The sequence below is a fragment of the Anguilla rostrata genome, chromosome 19 (assembly GCF_018555375.3).
Source record: "Anguilla rostrata isolate EN2019 chromosome 19, ASM1855537v3, whole genome shotgun sequence".
NCBI lineage: Eukaryota > Metazoa > Chordata > Actinopteri > Anguilliformes > Anguillidae > Anguilla > Anguilla rostrata.
In genome coordinates this window covers 10,054,548-10,072,776 of record NC_057951.1, presented here as the reverse complement: position 1 = coordinate 10,072,776, position 18,229 = coordinate 10,054,548, and the positions used below count along the sequence as shown (strand labels likewise).

At 48.4% G+C, this 18,229-nt stretch overlaps 1 protein-coding gene and 1 long non-coding RNA gene across 6 annotated transcripts in view; both read right to left on the bottom strand.

Moving 5' to 3' along the window:
* Window positions 1-939: 939 nt before the first annotated feature.
* Window positions 940-3,258, bottom strand: LOC135245498 (uncharacterized). The gene is made up of 2 exons (XR_010327280.1): window positions 2,111-3,258; window positions 940-1,795 (listed from the first exon to the last, which is right to left on the bottom strand). It is a non-coding gene; the product is annotated as an uncharacterized LOC135245498 (long non-coding RNA).
* A 66-nt stretch (window positions 3,259-3,324) lies between these two features.
* The window catches only part of dnah6 (dynein, axonemal, heavy chain 6), a 60,716-nt gene continuing 45,811 nt past the window's right edge, over window positions 3,325-18,229 (bottom strand). For all 5 annotated transcript variants that reach the window (XM_064318552.1, XM_064318553.1, XM_064318551.1 and 2 more), the window contains 32 exons: window positions 17,860-18,091; window positions 17,403-17,555; window positions 16,943-17,083; window positions 16,560-16,802; window positions 16,255-16,422; window positions 15,944-16,179; window positions 15,567-15,828; window positions 15,281-15,404; window positions 14,985-15,181; window positions 14,626-14,829; window positions 14,382-14,507; window positions 14,125-14,289; window positions 13,722-13,789; window positions 13,104-13,284; window positions 12,585-12,764; window positions 11,937-12,170; window positions 11,424-11,559; window positions 11,009-11,178; window positions 10,442-10,632; window positions 10,035-10,195; window positions 9,862-9,950; window positions 9,422-9,568; window positions 8,894-9,032; window positions 7,532-7,651; window positions 7,278-7,399; window positions 6,967-7,096; window positions 6,259-6,386; window positions 5,606-5,791; window positions 5,014-5,086; window positions 4,725-4,876; window positions 4,092-4,314; window positions 3,325-3,504 (listed from right to left, as the gene is read on the bottom strand). In XM_064318552.1, coding sequence (XP_064174622.1) covers window positions 3,401-3,504; window positions 4,092-4,314; window positions 4,725-4,876; window positions 5,014-5,086; window positions 5,606-5,791; window positions 6,259-6,386; window positions 6,967-7,096; window positions 7,278-7,399; window positions 7,532-7,651; window positions 8,894-9,032; window positions 9,422-9,568; window positions 9,862-9,950; window positions 10,035-10,195; window positions 10,442-10,632; window positions 11,009-11,178; window positions 11,424-11,559; window positions 11,937-12,170; window positions 12,585-12,764; window positions 13,104-13,284; window positions 13,722-13,789; window positions 14,125-14,289; window positions 14,382-14,507; window positions 14,626-14,829; window positions 14,985-15,181; window positions 15,281-15,404; window positions 15,567-15,828; window positions 15,944-16,179; window positions 16,255-16,422; window positions 16,560-16,802; window positions 16,943-17,083; window positions 17,403-17,555; window positions 17,860-18,091 — 5,185 coding nt within the window. In that variant the 3' untranslated portion in view covers window positions 3,325-3,400. The remainder of the gene's footprint in view (window positions 3,505-4,091; window positions 4,315-4,724; window positions 4,877-5,013; window positions 5,087-5,605; window positions 5,792-6,258; window positions 6,387-6,966; window positions 7,097-7,277; window positions 7,400-7,531; window positions 7,652-8,893; window positions 9,033-9,421; window positions 9,569-9,861; window positions 9,951-10,034; window positions 10,196-10,441; window positions 10,633-11,008; window positions 11,179-11,423; window positions 11,560-11,936; window positions 12,171-12,584; window positions 12,765-13,103; window positions 13,285-13,721; window positions 13,790-14,124; window positions 14,290-14,381; window positions 14,508-14,625; window positions 14,830-14,984; window positions 15,182-15,280; window positions 15,405-15,566; window positions 15,829-15,943; window positions 16,180-16,254; window positions 16,423-16,559; window positions 16,803-16,942; window positions 17,084-17,402; window positions 17,556-17,859; window positions 18,092-18,229) is intronic.

The following is an 18,229-nucleotide window of genomic DNA, read 5'->3' as shown; positions in this document are numbered from 1 at the left end:
GGCCGCAACAGACAAAGTCCAGATACACCAAAAACAAGACAGAAACTGATCTAAAAACAAACATACATTTATTAATCTAAATTACAAACAAAAACACACAAAGTTCACAAAACCAAAGCTCTCCACACAAATCACAAGCCCCAAAAGAAAAATCTCCCCTGCCTCAATTGTAATTAAGCAACTACCTCCACCTGCACTGAGGCAGGGGATGTAACAGTCTGTGTGTGTGCTGGTGCATATATATTTGTGTGTGTGTGCATATACGTGTGTGCGCGTGTGTGAAAGAGAGAGAGAAAAGATTGTGTGTCTGTGTGTGTGTATATATTAATGTGTGTCTGTGGGAGAGAGAGAGGAGAGACTGTGTGTACGTGTGCATATATAAGTGTCTGTGTGAGAGAGAGAGGTGAGACTGTGTATATGAGAGAGAGAGAGACTGTATGTGTGTGTGGGCATATATATGTGTCTGTGTGCATGTGTGTGTGAGAGAGACAGGAGAGACTGTGTGTGTGTGAGAGAGAGACAGAAAGAGAGGAGAGATGGCGTGAGTGTATGTGTGTGTATGAGAGAAAGAGAGACTGTGTGTATGTGAGAGAGAGAGAAAAAGAAAGACAGGAGAGATTGTGTGTGTGCGCATGTGGGAGAGAGAGAAGAGACTGTGTCTGTGTTGTTTGTGTGCGTGTGAGAGAGAGGAGAGACTGTGTGTCTGTGTTTGTGCGTGTGCAATGCACGTGTGTGTGTGTGTGTGTGTATGTGGCAGAGGAGAGTCTTCTGTGTGTATGTGTGTCTGAGTGTGCATGTTTGAGAGGGAGAGTGAGAAGAGTCTTCTGTGCGTGTGTGTGCAACCATATTCATCAAACAAAACAGTACCCTTTCTGCAGCAGTATGTGGCCTGGACATTGAATGAAAATAAAAACAATATATACTCACAATCAGACCAAATTCATAAAAGATATAAATATTTAATTTAACAATCCACAAGTCTCTATATCTACAAATGGCACAATTTCACATCCATTCAATCTACGAAACAGGGCTGTCAGTTGTGACCACTACTGTACGTACAACATACACTATACGTACAGTACTTATATTTGACCACAGTAATAAGACGGTATGAAATCTGGAAAGTCTGGAACATCATGATGGAATAATGCCTGACACGACAGATGCAACATTTAGCCAAATCCGTACATTAACTGTAAGCTGTAGTCACAAAAATATCAGACCAATCAATTCAGCCAAGGAAACCAGCTAGTTATTGCTGCTAACTGAAGTGCATCACTGTAAACATGCCTGCTATCCAATTTATATAAATTAGAGGGACAGCCAGAGAAAGCGAACATGCCTGCCATCATGTTTAGTTAGCTAAACTGACAGTGGCTTACAACGAGAATGATTTAAACAAAAAGCTCTCTCAAAAGACTTGCATACTTCACGACGTGACCAGAAGCATTAAACATTAGCCACATTAACAGGAGTGGAGTGGCATGGCTGCTTACAACAAACTAGTTCGCTTACGTTAAGTAGCTGGTTGGCTATCTAGTTAATGTTATCTACACAGCTCGCTAGCTTACTCATTTATTGATGCAATGTAAGGACAACATCGGACACCAAAGAGAAGTGTATTTCCAAGTAAAGTTCAAGTTAGCTGGCAACCATTACAGTTAACTTTGGTTTGCAACAAAACATGCATTTACCTTTCGGTCGAGCATTGTTGTGCAGCACATGGCCTTTCGAAGTCCAACGTCAGATCCGATTTAGCGATCACAACTACTTATTGACTACAAATCCCATGCTTTCAAAAATACAAATAATGCGTCACGGTTGGTCAAAACGTAATCAATCGAATAAAGGGGACAATATATGGTCATTTCTTAGGTTCTCTGTACATTTTATGGACTGGAGCTACATTGCGCACCTCATCATTAAACGTATGAATCTTTTTGTAAAATTTCGTTTAATTTCATTTTCAGGAGGCCTTCATCTTATAAATTTATAGAAAAATAAAGCAATACAAGTGGTCCATTTTTCATGACAACAAATAATTGTGCAGAACGTTTGTGTGTATTAATTTAATTAAATAGTAATTCGTTTCAATATAGCAACTTACCTATTAAAAGCACGTAACAGCTTAGAAATCCACGGTGGTGATAATAATGGTTGTAATTTATCTCGTAGAACAAAACGTGGACCTCTCCTAGACTTACGTTAACCACAGACCTTATTTTCGGCAAAAAATTAAATCCCTATGGGGAAAATGTAAGCTTAAGTCGGAGCATCTGTATTAAACGACTAGGAAGAGCTCATGCAGAAATGCACTGGCTGAATTATTGCAGGGTACAAGTCAATAGATTTGGCTCCCTCTTGTGGACAAAAAGCGCACTCGCAACAGAGCAGCCTCTCATCCGCTCACCTGCCATTAATCACCATTTAAGCGCAGAAAAACGCAGATCTCGGCTATACATGCACACTAAAATCAGAGTTGAACCCGATTAAGGCAATACTCAAACTAGGGAAGTTCTTATGTAAACAGCTTTTTAATTATCTTAATTGTGGAAAGGTATGAATCTGAGAAAACATTACTGGATTAATACACCAATTTTAATGCTGCGCCCAATTTTAGGCTAAACTTTGGCTCACTCCTATCACAACCAGTGCCTAATGACTATTTGTATGCATTTTATATTGTTGTGTGTCACTCTGAAATAAACATGTTTGGGATGGCACAGTGGTTAAGTGAAACTTAAGTGGTGTGTGGGCCTGCCTTGCAATGGATTGGAGACCTGTTGAGAGTACAATCCTGCATCTCACTCACTGCATGCTTGGATAGGCTCCAGACCGCGCCCGCCCCAAGGAATGTCTAATCACCATCATGCGCACCTGAAAGCGTTTCCGTGTTCTGTGTTCGTTTCCTGCATCTCATTCAGGTGTGTCTTGGGTGTCTGTGATCTCATCTTCTTCTACCCTCTGAAGCAGCCGTGTGTCTACGACGATGTAGGTGGCGCAACGGTATCGCCGTTGTCTTTCAATGCCAAGGTTCCCGGTTCGATTCCCGGGTCCCCTTTATGTTTGTCTTGGATGTTTCACACTGTACGCTTTATATTGCTGAATAAGAGGTGGGTAGCTTGGGTGCTGGAGTGGCTCAAAGGGTAAGTGTGCCAACGTTACGGGACGGGTAGAAGGGGGGCGCTGGCCCCCCGGAGGAGTGGAGGAGGAACGGTGGGGGTGTTGGAGCAGAGAGAGAGAGAGAACGAGAACGAGAACGTAGGTACCAACACACATTACACCGTACACCATGTGAATTCAGAACAAAAAACAGACACAAAACCAAAACGCGCACTTTAATAAAAGCAAACTTACAAGAGACATTGAGAAAGTTGAGAAGTACAGAAACGCTGTGTCACTCGTTAAGCTGACAGAGTAAGGCGGAGGCTTTTGATATCCAGTAGTCACTGGGCCGACTGGAGGGCAGCATGACAGTCACCACAAAGTTGGTTGAGTGACCTGCAATAAAACATCACATGAAATGGACACGGTTTAATAGCACAAGCATAGCTAAATTACAGCAGTGCAACAAATGTACACATCACAAGAAACGCATCATTTACTGTCCCAGCATGCAATGAAAACGACATTTGTTTATTTTCTATTGACACAAACAGATCCTAGAAATGACGGTACCTATGACAAAGATACACAGACAAAGCATGGCTAAGCCTCTCAAAAGAACTGCTTCAAATATAGTGCTCAAACAGAAAACATCTTTGCCAAGGCAGAGAACTGAACACAACCAAAATGCACATAAGACTACTGAACAGGGCAGCATAATGCTGACCAAACTACGAAGGGCTAAGAACCTCAAACTCCCAGCACTGGTTTATCTAAAGGATACTGTCTAACTTCAAAACAGGACAGACAGACACACAATTATCAGTAAGGACTACAGCTGGAAGGCACCGTTCTCCATTTGATTAATGGCACAATGCATTATCAACGGAAATAAAGAAGTACTTCTGGAAAGCACCTTGCCTCCATAGAAAGTCAAAGAGTAGTATGTGTGAAAATAAGAAGCAGGCCATAAAGTGGCACACCTGTGGTGGACAGAGTCCCTGCACGGGCGGAGGTCTTGTACAGCGGGGCGTGGTACAGGGACCCGTCCGGCTCGTAGTTCTGCTGAGGCTCAAAGTGCACCACCGGCAGCATGGGGTTCATCACCCGCGGCAACGCGTCCGCTATCACCATGTTGTCATCGTCCCAGCGGCTAGCGTCCATGAACATGCCATGGACCAGCACTCCATCCTCAGGAATGGGTAACTAAGGGCAGGGAGGGAAAGACAGGGGCAACAAAGACACTAATTATGAACATTTCTGTCTTACTCAACCACCGGACCTGGTAGTTTCACACTGCATAACATACCATGCTTTCCGTCAAAGATGAAGATTTAGACAGTTGACCATTAAAACTGCTATATTAAAACCAGTATAACAAATGCAAAACATAGCGCACCAACCATAGAGAACACTACAAATTCTATATTTAATACCATTTTTAAAAATTAAAAATTAATTAAAAAACTTAATTTTCAAAACACTAGTGGATTCATTAAAAACTAGGTATACAACTACCACTGGCATGAATTTCATTTTACTGCAGAAATGTGGATTTATAGATTCATCCTTCATTTTGCTAAGTCAGTTGTCAGCAGTGGGAAGGGAGTTCTTACCTCAGCGTCCATCTCCAGCTCAGTGCCGTCCGGCAGAGTCCTCAGGGCCTCGCAGACCGCGTTCTGGTCCCGATAGACAGGCACCATGTTGAATCGGAAATTGAGCTCGTCGATGGGCAGGTTGTAGGCTCGGGCGTGGTTCTGTAACGCCCCTGGGGGAGAAAAATGGCTAGAAAGGTTTTTTTGGGTTTTTTTTTTTAAACAATGTCATCGATGATTGGTGGATGTGAATCTGTAAGCATGCTTGTACTAAGTGGGTTGCCATGACGGAGTGCACCCCGTGACTTACCAGTGAGAAAGCCTTGGGGAAAGAAAAATCCAGAGATCCAGAAGGACCGAGGCGGACCCCTTGTGATCCAGCTCTGGGGAAAGGGGGGGGGGGGATTATACAGCACACCAAAAAAACACTACAGTGTAAAATATAAATGAACTGCAAAATTTCTATTAAATCAGTAAACTAATAATCACCAAGGCCTATATGTAAAATGTTTTTATGCATGCACACTTTATTCTTACTTTATTTTACAGTTTTTGAAATGTCAGATTTAGATTAAACATGAAAAGACTAAAAAAAAACCTCAATTTGCTGAATATTTAGTCCAGCATCTCATAACACGACAAAGGAAAGTGTGTTTAGCATGAGTTTTCCCAGAACACATTGAGGTATGTTCAGAACACAGCAGCTCGGGTTTAAACAAGAACTATAGCCTCTTAACACATATGACTTGGGTCATTTCCACTCGGCTTATTCAGAGTAAGTGATTGGCAAACTTGCCAAATAGTGTTTGTGAAGAAGTAGCAGCAGACATTTCATTTGTTAGTCAAACTTTAAGGGCCTAATTTGATGTATTCCAGGCCAGCGTTCCGGTGAAGTGCCTCACCTCTATGAAGCTGGTCCGGAGGGACAGGTCTTTCACCCAGCTGCCCAGAGGCTTCAGGGAGGGGTATGCAGAGTTGCCCCAGTGGCTGGGCACCTGGTTGTTGAGGAAGCTGTTGTAGATCCGCTCCATCTCCTCGGACATCACCACCAGCCCTGCGATGGCTTTCTGCAAGGTGCACAGAGATGTCTGCGAGAGAGAGAGAACAGTTTGAGTCCACCAGGATCACATCAGCCAGTTAGATAAGCAAGCCCTGGAGGCCAAGTCTCGATTAAAAAGAATTTAGGGCTGTTAAGTCTACTTCTTAAAATTGTCAAACTTTGTCTTTTCTACCATTTTCTCTGAATTTGGAGTACCCAATCATGCTCACATTGCAACCTTTAGGAGGTCAACACACAAGCATGTGATTTATTCCCTGATGTTACGGTTTGTGACTTTTTCCCCACTGCAATGCAATATGTTTTCGGTTTTCTGCAGTAAAATGTTTAAATGACGAGTCAAGTTGCACGAGTGCTTTGTGGGTTTCTGTCGTTCTTTTTTAGCTTGTTATAAAAGCGACCTGCTGAGCCCTAGACACACTGACACACCCTCACTGTTCACCGAACGTAATTGCGTCTGACTGGCCGTGCGGCGGGGGACGCAGCCGCGGGACTCACCCTCAGCACTCGGAGCAGGTTGTTGAAGCGGTCCACTTCCTGTCCCAGCACGGTGGTGAGCGAGTTGAGGCGGCCGTTGGCATCTTTCAGAAAGAGACTCTCTATAGCCTGGTCCATGTCCAGCTTCACTGGAGAGGAAAAGCAAGGCGTTTTTCACTGCCGTCCTTGCACTTGGGGCTGGACTGGGCACAAACTCAGGGGGAGGGAGCAATGCTACTCACCTCTAGATTAGGGATGTCACATTTTAAAGTTGAAATTCAAACAGTCCTCACATTGGAAATAAAAATCACTTTTCAATTCTTAAAATTAACGTTAAAAAATGGTTCATCGCGTGTCCGTGAAATCTAAAGTTCCACATTTCAAAGTGTCATCTTTCTCCTGGTGCAAAAACAATTACATTACACTACAATCACTTAGCAGAAGCTCTTAGAGCAACGTACACAGCTGATTAATGTTGTGCAGCAAGAGATTATATCAGTTGACCTGAATATTTTTGTGATGGCGTTCACCATTTTTTTTTTTTTGGTCAAGCTGACGGCCCCATTCTAGATAGCATGCATAAAGACATGGAAGCAACAAGTATACAACACATATGAATAAGATGCACGTTCACTTTAACTGATACAGAGCAAAAACCCATACAACAGAGGGGAAGACGCAGCACTGCCCCATAAGGACGGACGGCCTGGACCTCAGTGCACATCACACCTGGGACTTTGGCCAGTATGGAGTCGGCCAGCTCGTGCACGATCTCATCGTTGCTCTTCCCTCCGCCCTGCGCGGATGACCTCGGCTGCACCTCCAGAATCGTGTTGATAACGGTCATGGTCTCCTGCCGCTGATGTCCCAGAAAAAGCGTGTTCATGTAAAAATACCTTCAACTTAAATCACTGCATACCACCATAAAACTGGATACACAAAAGTACACCTTTTAGGTGGTATACATGCCACACACATACTATCACACACAGTGTCACGACAAACCAGACAAACCAGAAAAAACGTTGTGATAAACTGACCTGGAAAGCCAGATTGGCATTCTCATGCATTCCAAAGATCTCAGGGTCATCAATCAGAGGAAGGTTTTCAATGTACTCCCTGTAATCTTGCAAACTGTCTGCCTCAGGAGCAAAATATATCCCTGCAATGGAGTATGCCAGCACTACATCATTCAAGTGTTATGTCATTTCCTACATTGCAACTCTGACTGTCTGTTAAATCAATGTAGTTTAATATAATGTGCAATGTAGAGCCTTCCCGGTGTGTGACTTGCCTGATTTGGAGTAAGTGTAGCCGTCCTCCAGTGTGGGTGGAGAGAAAAAGCCCTTGAGGATGGTGTGAAGGCAGCGCTGGTCCCAAGCGTCCGTCACACGCCCCCCATACGTGATCTCCCCTGTGTGTGTGTGTGTGTGTGTGGGGGGGGGAGACCGACAGACTAAGACAATGGATGACTAATACAAAACTTTGAAATTCCAAATGATTGTACCATTTTTACAAATGCAATTTCTGCATGTCAAAATAACTTCCTGCTTTTCACATGCTGTGAAGAAATGTAATCTTTCAGACGCAAACTTTCACACAGAAATAATGAAGAATTCTGCGTACGTCATTGTAAACAGTAGTTCCATCTGGCCTTCTCTACATAGCCTCTACATAGGCACAGCCTGAATTACAAAATAATTCTTCAAAGCAGGTAGGTCCTTGCCGTAAGTCACAAAGACAGAATTTCAACCAGGAATGTTGAAGACCTGATGAAGACAAATATTTGTCCTTTATGTGATCGGCCTTTTGACAGCAGCAGTGCTGTGCTATGGATGTAATCGTGTCAGCAGAGTAACCTGCGTGCGCACGCCAGCGCTTTGGATGATTGACAGGTCAGCAGAGTAACCTGCGTGCGCACGCCAGCGCTTGGGATGATTGACAGGTCAGCAGAGTAACCTGCGTGCGCACGCCAGCGCTTTGGATGATTGACAGGTCAGCAGAGTAACCTGCGTGCGCACGCCAGCGCTTGGGGTGATTGACAGGTCAGCAGAGTAACCTGCGTGTGCACGCCAGCGCTTTGGATGATTGACAGGTCAGCAGAGTAACCTGCATGTGCACGCCAGCGCTTGAGGTGATTGACAGGTCAGCAGAGTAACCTGCATGAGCACGCCAGCGCTTGAGGTGATTGACAGGTCAGCAGAGTAACCTGCATGAGCACGCCAGCGCTTGGGGTGATTGACAGGTCAGCAGAGTAACCTGCATGAGCACGCCAGCCTTGGGTATTGACAGGTCAGCAGAGTAACAGCATGTGCGCAGCAGCTTGAGGTGATTGACAGGTCAGCAGAGTAACCTGCATGAGCACGCCAGCGCTTGAGGTGATTGACAGGTCAGCAGAGTAACCTGCATGAGCACGCCAGCGCTTGAGGTGATTGACAGGTCAGCAGAGTAACCTGCGTGAGCATGCCAGTGCTTGGGGTGATTGACAGGTCAGCAGAGTAACCTGCGTGAGCATGCCAGTGCTTTGGATGATTGACAGGTCAGCAGAGTAACCTGCGTGCGCACGCCAGCGCTTTGGATGATTGACAGGTCAGCAGAGTAACCTGCGTGCGCACGCCAGCGCTTGGGGTGATTGACAGACGGGTGCGCTGCGCACCTGTGATGTAGATGAGCGCGTCCCAGGGGATGCTGCCGGACTGGCAGTACAGGTTGAGGTTGAGCAGAGCGCACTCCCTGTCGCTGTCGTTAAACTCGTACCGGATGTTCCACCCCAGGGGCCCAAACTTTTTCCTTTCCTGGTTATGAGAAATGGAAAGGGATGAGGGTAATAAAAATTAAAAAGCAGTGGCCCCATTCAAAAATCACACAAGCCCTGGCACTGTACTGTACGTGTACCTCTACTGTATTCAGACCACACAGTCAAACCGTCATTTTAGACAAGTCAAATACTGAGATATGAAGATGCTGGATTTGTGTGAATTCACTGAGTCTTCACTATTGTGTCATGCAACATAAGAAACAAAGTAAAAACATTATAATGCACCTTCATTATTTATTTTCCATCTTTTAGTGCAGAAGTGTAAAAACGGGTTAAAAGTTGTGGAGACATCTTATTTAACACAAACACAAGACTGGAGCACAGTGGTCATACAGATAAATGACGGACGGGGTGGGCACACCGTACCTGGATGATGGCGTGGAAGAAGCACACCCCGAAGATGATCTTCCTCCACGGCCGCCCCAGAATGTGCTCCTCAAAGAAGCTGCAGGTGATCTCTGTGAAGGCTCTCCGCACGTTCGCCCGAAGGCCCTTCGGAGGCTCGTTGGTCACCTGGGAGGTAATGCTGTGGTCTTACCCACTTGTATCGTGTTGTGTGTTTAATGGCAGGTATAACCTGCTCTCTTCCCCTGATTGAGACTTTTATTCTGTGTCCATTTTGTCAGCGCAGAAATTGATGAGGCTAAATTCCACTCTGTCCAGCTGTGAGAAACTTCACTTGCAGCTAAAAGCAGCCCATGATTTCCCCCTGAGCACTACAGGATCCTCAGAGCGCTTCCTTTGTGCATTACCATAAATCATAAGAGGAAACTAACACTTGCACTTGAGCAAACACTGAAACCGACCTTAACGGAGTTCTGCAGCACCGTCACTGGAAACACGGGGGTGGGCATGGAACTGAGAAACAGCCTGAAGTCGTCATGGATGACCGTATCTAAACATGGGGAGGAAAACAAGTGTGTTTAAGGGTGAAATAAAGCACAGTGTGTTTAAGCTTTAACATAAGTGAGTGTGTTACCAGGCTCAGCAAAGGTCTTGATGAGCTCCTCCATGGCCAGCATCCAGGACACAGCCAGGTGACAGTTCTGCAGGAAGATCCAATTCCCTGACTTCATCGCGGCCAAGATCATCTTCTCTGCTATAGGACCCTGTCCCTGACCCAGCGATATAGACTCCACCCTGAACGGGAGGAAGAGGATGAGGAAGATTACCCTAACTTTCAGTCAACTTCAGTAAACATTCTGAAATAATACCAAATCCATTCTCACACTGAAATTGCATTTTAGAGGTATTGTTTGGAGTGCTTGACTATAGCTTGGTAAAACTGCAAGTTCGATTAGTTGGTGAAACTGTAAATAAATAAGTTATCCTGGAATGGGAAAGTACAAGAGGAACAAAGTGAGGGCTTTTCTGCTCCCCCTTTACCTGTTCATGTAGCCTCTCTCCTTGGCGAACCTCTGGAAGGCCCCCATGGGGTCAGAGCCGGTGCTGAGGATGAACACCAGCGGGGTGGAGGGGGACATGTCGCTGTAGAGGGTGGCCAGGTCCACAGGAGGGTTCTCCACAAACTGCTTTCCCAAGGCCACGATGACAAACTCGGTCACGGCAAACACCACCTGCACACAGAGTCCAGAGGTATTACACAGGCTACAGCATCCAAGAAAGCTTTATCCTACACACAAACCAATCGAATCCCCACTGAGCCTAATAGCTTAAGTGTTATTCAAAATACTGAACACAGGACTGCCAATAATCTACTTGCTTAAATCAGAGGTGCTACAATTTATTATGTATGGTTCCATGCAGAAAGTCAGCAAAGACATCCCTTTTTAAATGAATAATAACAAGGTTATTATTATTTTAACATGTTAGTGTTAAATCATTTTTGGTGGTGTTTCTACTTTGTTTACAGAAAAAGAAAGCTTTAAAAATTTTGGGGGGAGGGAGCGCAAGTAGGCAGTCACCACGCATCGTGTGCGAAAGCTCGCTCACCTTTTCCTCCATGAAGCTCTTGATGAGGATGAGCTTCTGAAAGGCGCCCAGCCTCTGGTTCCAGTGGCCCCGGATGAGGTCAGTCTGCTGCTCTGGGTCCTCTGAGTAGGGGGGCAGCTCAGCGACGTAGCCCTCCCAGGACTCCGGGTTCACACTGACCTTCAGACGCCCTGAGCACGGAGACACAGGTCACTCAGCACCCACACAGGGCCACACTACCACCATCTTAGCCCACCACGCTGCTCGCCCTCTTAACATCTGATTCAAATCTGACTGACTTTTTTTAAACCAAATCCTGCACATTTGAATCTAGATTTTAAAATCGCAGTGCACATGCTATCAGCTGTGGGTAAAGCATGTAGCTTTATGGTATGAAGGGGGGGGAGAGACAGTAAATTTACTGCACACTGTTTACCCAGCATGACGGAGATGGGCGTGGCCACAATCTCCTTCTTGATGCCCTTGAAGCAGGGCACTACGTCCTCCAGGTCACAGCAGGTCTTCCAGTCCTCGTCCGACAGCCAGGGGACGTCTGGCTTACCGTCGCGTTCCTGCAGGAGGACGAGCGGTGTGACGAGAGCTAAGGCAGCCCCACACTGGGACAGAACACACACGCCGGCCAGCCCTACACAGACACAGCTGGTGCTGGAGTACATGTTCACACACACACAATGAGGCCCCCGGCATCAGGGCCTGCGGCATGGATGGCAGCCTGTACACCAGGGGTCCCCAATCTCATCCAGCTTTCTGCTTCAGCCCCGCACTAAGACACCCGATTCAACACATGAACTAAATCACGGTTTTCAATCAAGCCCTTCGGTAGAGTCAGGTGTCTCAAGAGCTGCGCTAGAACAGAAACCTGCACCCACACCGGCCCTTTCCGGGTAAGACCGGGGACCCCTGGGGGACCCTGGGGACGTGCGCTGACCTTGTCGACGCCCACGCTGCCCCGGAGCAGGTACTGCCACTCCACGTCGGACACCTCCCCCCGCTCGCGCATGATCTCCACGCACAGCATGAAGCTGTAGATGGCCTTGTGGCGCTCGAAGAGGCCGCGGGACACGTTGGTGTAGGAGGTGAGCAGCGTCTGGTCCAGCAGGGTCTGCAGACGCACGCTCAGCTCCTCGTTCTTCTCCGACGTCTCGATGGTGGTGTTAAACAGCTGCGGGAGAGACAGCTCAGTCAGCCAATGGGCCGCTTGCACAACAACATCAGTGCCATCAGGGAGCAAGCTGATGAGTCAGGCAATAAAATGGTGGGATAAAACAGGCTCAAATAAAAACAGGAGTTGATATACAGATGAACAGCACTAACGCAAAAAGAAAATGCCAAGACTTATCAATGAGACTTCCAACTGGGTGGGCTTGCAAAACCTGAAACCACACTTTTTATAATGCATTGCTTTAATACTCATCTCAGAACAAAAGCGCTCTGGCTCTTGGCCATGTGGAAGAGATGAACAGTCTCGATGATGATTTAAGTGAGGAACTTGATTAAGAGCGGATGAATTTCAGACCGAATGAGGGGGGTGAGCCTAAGCTAGGGGCCATGGGACGAGGGAGCAGACGTGCGGTACCTGTTTGAAGTACTTCAGGGAGAACTGGTACATGGGGTCGATCTCAGAGAGGCTGGCAATGACAAAGTACATGATGGAGCCGCGTGTGGCCACCGCTCTGTACTTCTCCCGAGCGGCGTCAATCATCAGCTCTGTGGACTCCGCCTCCTCCAGCCGGCTCTTGATGGCTCCTGATGTCACCTGTGTAGATCAACGTTGCCTGATTACATTCTACTAATTCACCTAAACCTGAAATTATTCGTACCGGTGAATAAATGCACATATAATATAATAAGTGCTATGTATTAAAATGATTAGCAGTGATTCCTGAACCAAGAATTGCGTAGACCAAGAATAGAAATCTCCTCTTTAAACCGTAAGGAGAAGCAGACTGCCTTTCTGCATCCTCCATTTCCAACTCGCCAGCCACGGCTGATAAATGCACACCAAACAAAATGGCCGCTGTAAAAAGCTAACTGTATGCTTTTTAAATCCAACTCAACACCACGGCCGGGGTTCAGCTGTGTCATGTGACAGGACCTTGGACTCCTGCAGGGTCTGGACCAGCTCCTCGTTGTCCAGGATGTTTCCCTCGGAGGTGAACAGGAGCTTGAGGATGCGGTCCTCGATGGCCTTCAGCTGGGTGCGGTCGGCGTTGATGCACACGATCAGCTCGTTGCGCTGCTCCTCCAGGTCCGGCCGCTCCAGGCGGACGACGTCGCTGAGGGGAGCAGGAAAACGCTCAAAAGATTCATCAAGTGGATTAATTCATCATCACGTTTTACCGCATCCCATTTTACTCAATCACAGCTTTGTATCAACTGAAGAAAATCAGGCTGTCAAAGTTACAACAGCAGATCTGAACCTCTGACGGTAAGTACAGCAAGTCCTGCTCCTTACCACCAGCCCACACTACTTCTGTTCTGTACACTTATACTAGTGTACATTAAAATAATGACAATAACAAACATTTGAGGGGAAGCATACTCTATTAATGAACACAATGACATGTAACCGAGCTACAACACTGTACATTTCAATGGCAGACTGCTTCAGCTGTCACAATCTACGCCTCTGCAGACAGAAGCATCACTTTTAGTCAACATCACGCCTACACAGGACAGCTAGCCATAAAACAGGAGCCACAAACGCGCTTACCTCAGGAGCTGGTCCTCCAGGCCTGACTTGGTCACGGTGAAGTTTATGATGGTCACTTTGATGCAGACCTACAGGGAGGAAGGTGTGCCGTGTAAAAGCAGAGAAGATGGCCGCAGAAATGAGCTGGGCTGTAAAAACATCCCCTGCTGTGAATGCCTTTTATGGACGAATCTCAGATGACCTGGTGGAGCCACAGTCAGGGAACAATTTTTTAAAATCACCTTTTTAAGACGAGGGTATATATAATATAAAGACTCCTGTAAATGCATGTGTGTGGGACAAGACAGCCACAACATAGACTTCCACCGAACCTGCAGCACTCCAGTGCCAGACACAATAACAGTGAATGTTTGAGCCATGCCTTAGAGGCTGTGCCAGACTTGTGCGACACCACTCAGCTGACCTCCGGCAGGTAATGGGGGTTGGCCATTTTGGTGGTCATGTAGAAGCGGAAGTTCTTGTCGTAGTCGACGTCCGAGTCGCCCAGGCGAATGAGCGTGCGACCGCCCGAAACGTAGGTCTGCTTCAGCAGGATGGGCTCCAGCGCCGGGTCCAGCGTCTCCTTCAGCTGCACAGAGAAAAGCCCACAGCCATCAGCGTTAGAGAAACAGTGGGGCCGAGGCTTCAGGCAGACACGCTTCTGAGGGAAAGACGGGGCACCTCCTCCAGCAGCACAGGCAGGCCCAGGCGGATGGCGTTCTCCAGCGTGCGCAGGAAGCCCGAGTCGGTCAGCTTGATCACCGACAGCCCGTTTTTGGTCTCCTTGGTGCGGATCCAGCGGTTGGCCTGAGGGACAGAGTGAGGAGACGCCAGGGAATCAGTGAGAGCGGATAACGCCGGAGAAGCAAGCAAACTGAGAAAGGACCGGGATGCCAGGCCTGGATCATGATTACATTAAGCCCACCTGGTCCTGGGGGTCAATCATGAGCGGCCACCGGCGACCGCAAGTCACCAGGATGCCATTCTCCGTGGAGACCGTATCCCGGGGCAACCCTTCTGCATTCCACTGGCGGATCTCGTAGGGGTCGCCAAGGATGTTGATGAGGCTGAAGCTGTCACTGATGGGTATCCCCAGCTCTTGGCACCGAGACGTCCACTGGTCAATCAGCTGATGAGGAGATACGGAGTGATGTGCTACACAGCAGACTATTTAAAAGTAATGGATTTCACATACACATGCACACGTGCACATGCATACAGGCAGTGAACAGTAACATAAGACCCGTGTTAAGTCACTGAGCAGGGTGTTGCCACAGCGCGTACCAGCTGGCGGTAGTGCGAGGTGAAGGCCCCGTAGTAGGCCACGCACGCGGCGCCGATGAAGACGTTGCCGATGACGTTGGTGATCTCCTGCTCGAACAGGGCGATGCTCTCCTGCCAGCGCACCTGCTCGTCCCCCAGCGAGGCCGTCAGCTTCCCCGCCCGGCCCAGCCGCGTCTCCGTCAGCGCCATGGTCTTCGCTGCCGGAGGGGGAGGACAATCACGCGGTCAGTGCCCGCCCGCGCCCGGCTGACCCCAGCTAGAGGGCTAAAGGTGCACCAGGACGTTACGGTCCCTACCCAGCGTCTCTTTCTCCGACACGCTGCTGTCAAACTGGTCCTGCAGAACCTTGATCTGGTCCTCCACCTCCTGGAGCTTGGCCTGCTTCTCTCTGAGAGTGGACATCACGACATCCAGTTCCGCCTGGCCAGAGAGAGACACGGGGGGGTGGGGTGGGGTGGGGGGGGCAGAGTTAGTGACAGACTAAGATGGACTCTGAGTGATTGACCAATGAGAACATGGACTCGCTGAGAGACTGACCAATGAGAAGACGGACTCTCAGAGGGGCAGCGAGATGGTAGTCACCTGTGCGGCAGCCAGCTTCTCCCTTTTGGGCCCCACTTCCTTCAGGACGCGGGAGTAGAGGTCCATGGCCCGCACCCACATGCACATGGAGCGGCAGGCCTTGGACACCTTCTCCACCTTCTCCGGCACAAAGTCAGGGTTGTTCACGTAGCGCTGCAGCTTCTGCAGGACCTGCGGCTTGATGTTCTCCTTGTCGTAGTCCATCAGCTTCTTCAGGAAGTAGGAGTCGCCCAGCACCTGCTTAGCGCTGGTCCAGTCTGGTCTGCGGGTGGGAGGTGGTGGAGAGTGAGGCCACAGTAATGTGAAAGACACTTCCAGTAAGAGCCTGTCCTCCATGTGAGAAATAGCCTGATTAAAGAGATGCTCGGTGGACTCACTTGCTGTTGAGCAGAATGCAGACAGCTTCCATAACGGTCATGACCATGTCGGGCGGTTTGGTGAACACGCGGATTTCGGAGATGTCCGCCTTGTCCAGGGCGTTGAGCGCAACGTTGGCGCTGTCCAAGGCGGGCAGAGCCTCGTCCAGGTCCCGCTGGGCATCGTCCGCGATGGCCTGGGTGTCCTCTGCCTTCACCTTGGCCAAAGCCTCGTCGTCCTTGACCACGCTGCGGACCTGCTCAGACGCAACACTGCACATTCAGCACACACACACACACACACGCACATACACACACGCAGATATACACACCTGATCTGCCTTCTCTTGGTCCACAGCCAGTTTGGCCATCAGAGCGTTGACATCGATGGACTTCTGTTTGAGGACAGGCTCCAAGGCTGACAGATCCACCTTCATCTTGTCCACAAGCTCATTGGTCTCCAGGAGTTTGGTCAGCCCGTTCTTCACACGGTCACGGGCCTGGAACACACAAACGCACGCACACACACACGCACACGTGTTCACCACAGTATTTAGCACACCTGTGGGTAAGAACCAGCCTTAACTTCCTGTAAAAGTCAAAGTAAGATCAGAACTCCAGTAATAAGTCTGCTGACCGCCACCAGCTCCTGCCTCTTGCCCTCCAGCATGGACAGGTAGAGGTTGATGAGCTCCAGGTAGGAGGTGGGCGTGGTGTAGTAGCGACGCCGCAGCTCCGAGTAGAACCGCTCGGCCAGCTCTTCAACGCTCACGTGGATCTCCACGCACATCTCCGAGAAGCGCTCCTTCATCTCCTCGCTCCCCAGCTCCACGTTCTGGAAGAAGAACTGGGAGACCGAGTGCAGGGCCTCCCGGGGCCACTGGAGGGGGACGGAAAGGGGAGTCAGGGGTCAGGGGTCAGGGGTCAGGTAAATGGCGATGGGAAGTGAAGTTCAGAGCTACGCATTAAGAAGAGAGAGGGAGCAGAAGGGACGCTGAGGCTGTGGAGGAGGGGCCCGACCTGGACGAACCAGTCGATGGTGCAGCAGTTGACCAGCGAGGGGAACATTCTGCAGCGAGCTCTGAAGGCGTCTCCCACGGGGCTCATGCACAGCACGATGTGCAGCTTCTCACGCACACGAGAGATGAAGAACTGGAACACCTGCACACGCGCACACACACACACACACAAACAAATACAGACCACACTAGATTCAAGCATCCAATGCAGAATATGCATAATTCTATTGAAATATTAAAAATCCAAAGACCCTATACATGCAGCTTAGACTTTCCCTGCTTTCCATTTGTAAAAAATGTAATTCTGGATGCAATATACTGATAATAAGGGTACTCCAAAGACAAGAGCCAAGTCAAGAACTACCCTCTTGACTTGGCTCCTGGCTGGTTCTGAACTCATCATGAAACAACTGAAGACCAGGACTGCGAACATTACCAAAGTAATAGTAAGCCAAGATCACCTCATCGCGGTTGCCCTCGGCGATGCCCGCTTCTTTGGCTTTGGGACGGGTGGCTGCCAGCACCTGCTCCAGCTCGTCCTTCTCAAAAAGGTTGGGCACCTCCCCTGAGTTCAGCATGTTGTTTATGTCCTCCAAGAACTCTTCCACTACAATCTGACAAAAGCGTCAATACAGCACGTGCAATGTCATTCACTCACTGACACGAATGACAATCTTTAAATGTACTCATTTGCTAAGTGGAACAAGATGTCAAATGCCACTTCACCTCAACATGCTAGGCAAAATATACAAATTTAAGAAAAATATTGGAAAATGACAGCTTTTCTTAATGTGCCAAGGGATTGCCTGGGAAAGGCAGCTGTGGCTAAAATGATGTAGAGTTGGTTAGGATAATGGATGCAGTTTTCTGTAGCTCTTGAAGGCACTAGGGACACAGTGGACGGCAGTAACGCCACACCTGGGTGTCGGTGAAGAGGAAGACGGTGTCCTTGCCCTCCACGCCGGCCATCTTGCACAGCTTGCGCAGGTCCTCGTGGAAGCTGTCGTAGTTGTAGCCGCGGCAGAGCTCGATCTGGAAGCAGCGGTAGCCACACATGTGGGCCGCCAGCCGGGTCAGGGACTGCTTGCCCGTGCCGCCCACGCCCACCAGCAGGGCGTTGCCCCGCTCCTGGCGAATCATGCGGGCGATCCTGCGGAGACGGACACCACCATGAGGAAATCCCAACCAATTAAGTCTTTTTGGAGAAATCACTTATTAGTTTGTGCAGTCGGTAAGGTAATACTGCCTAAAAAAATGTGCATGAACAAATTGGAAAAGCAGTTTTTTT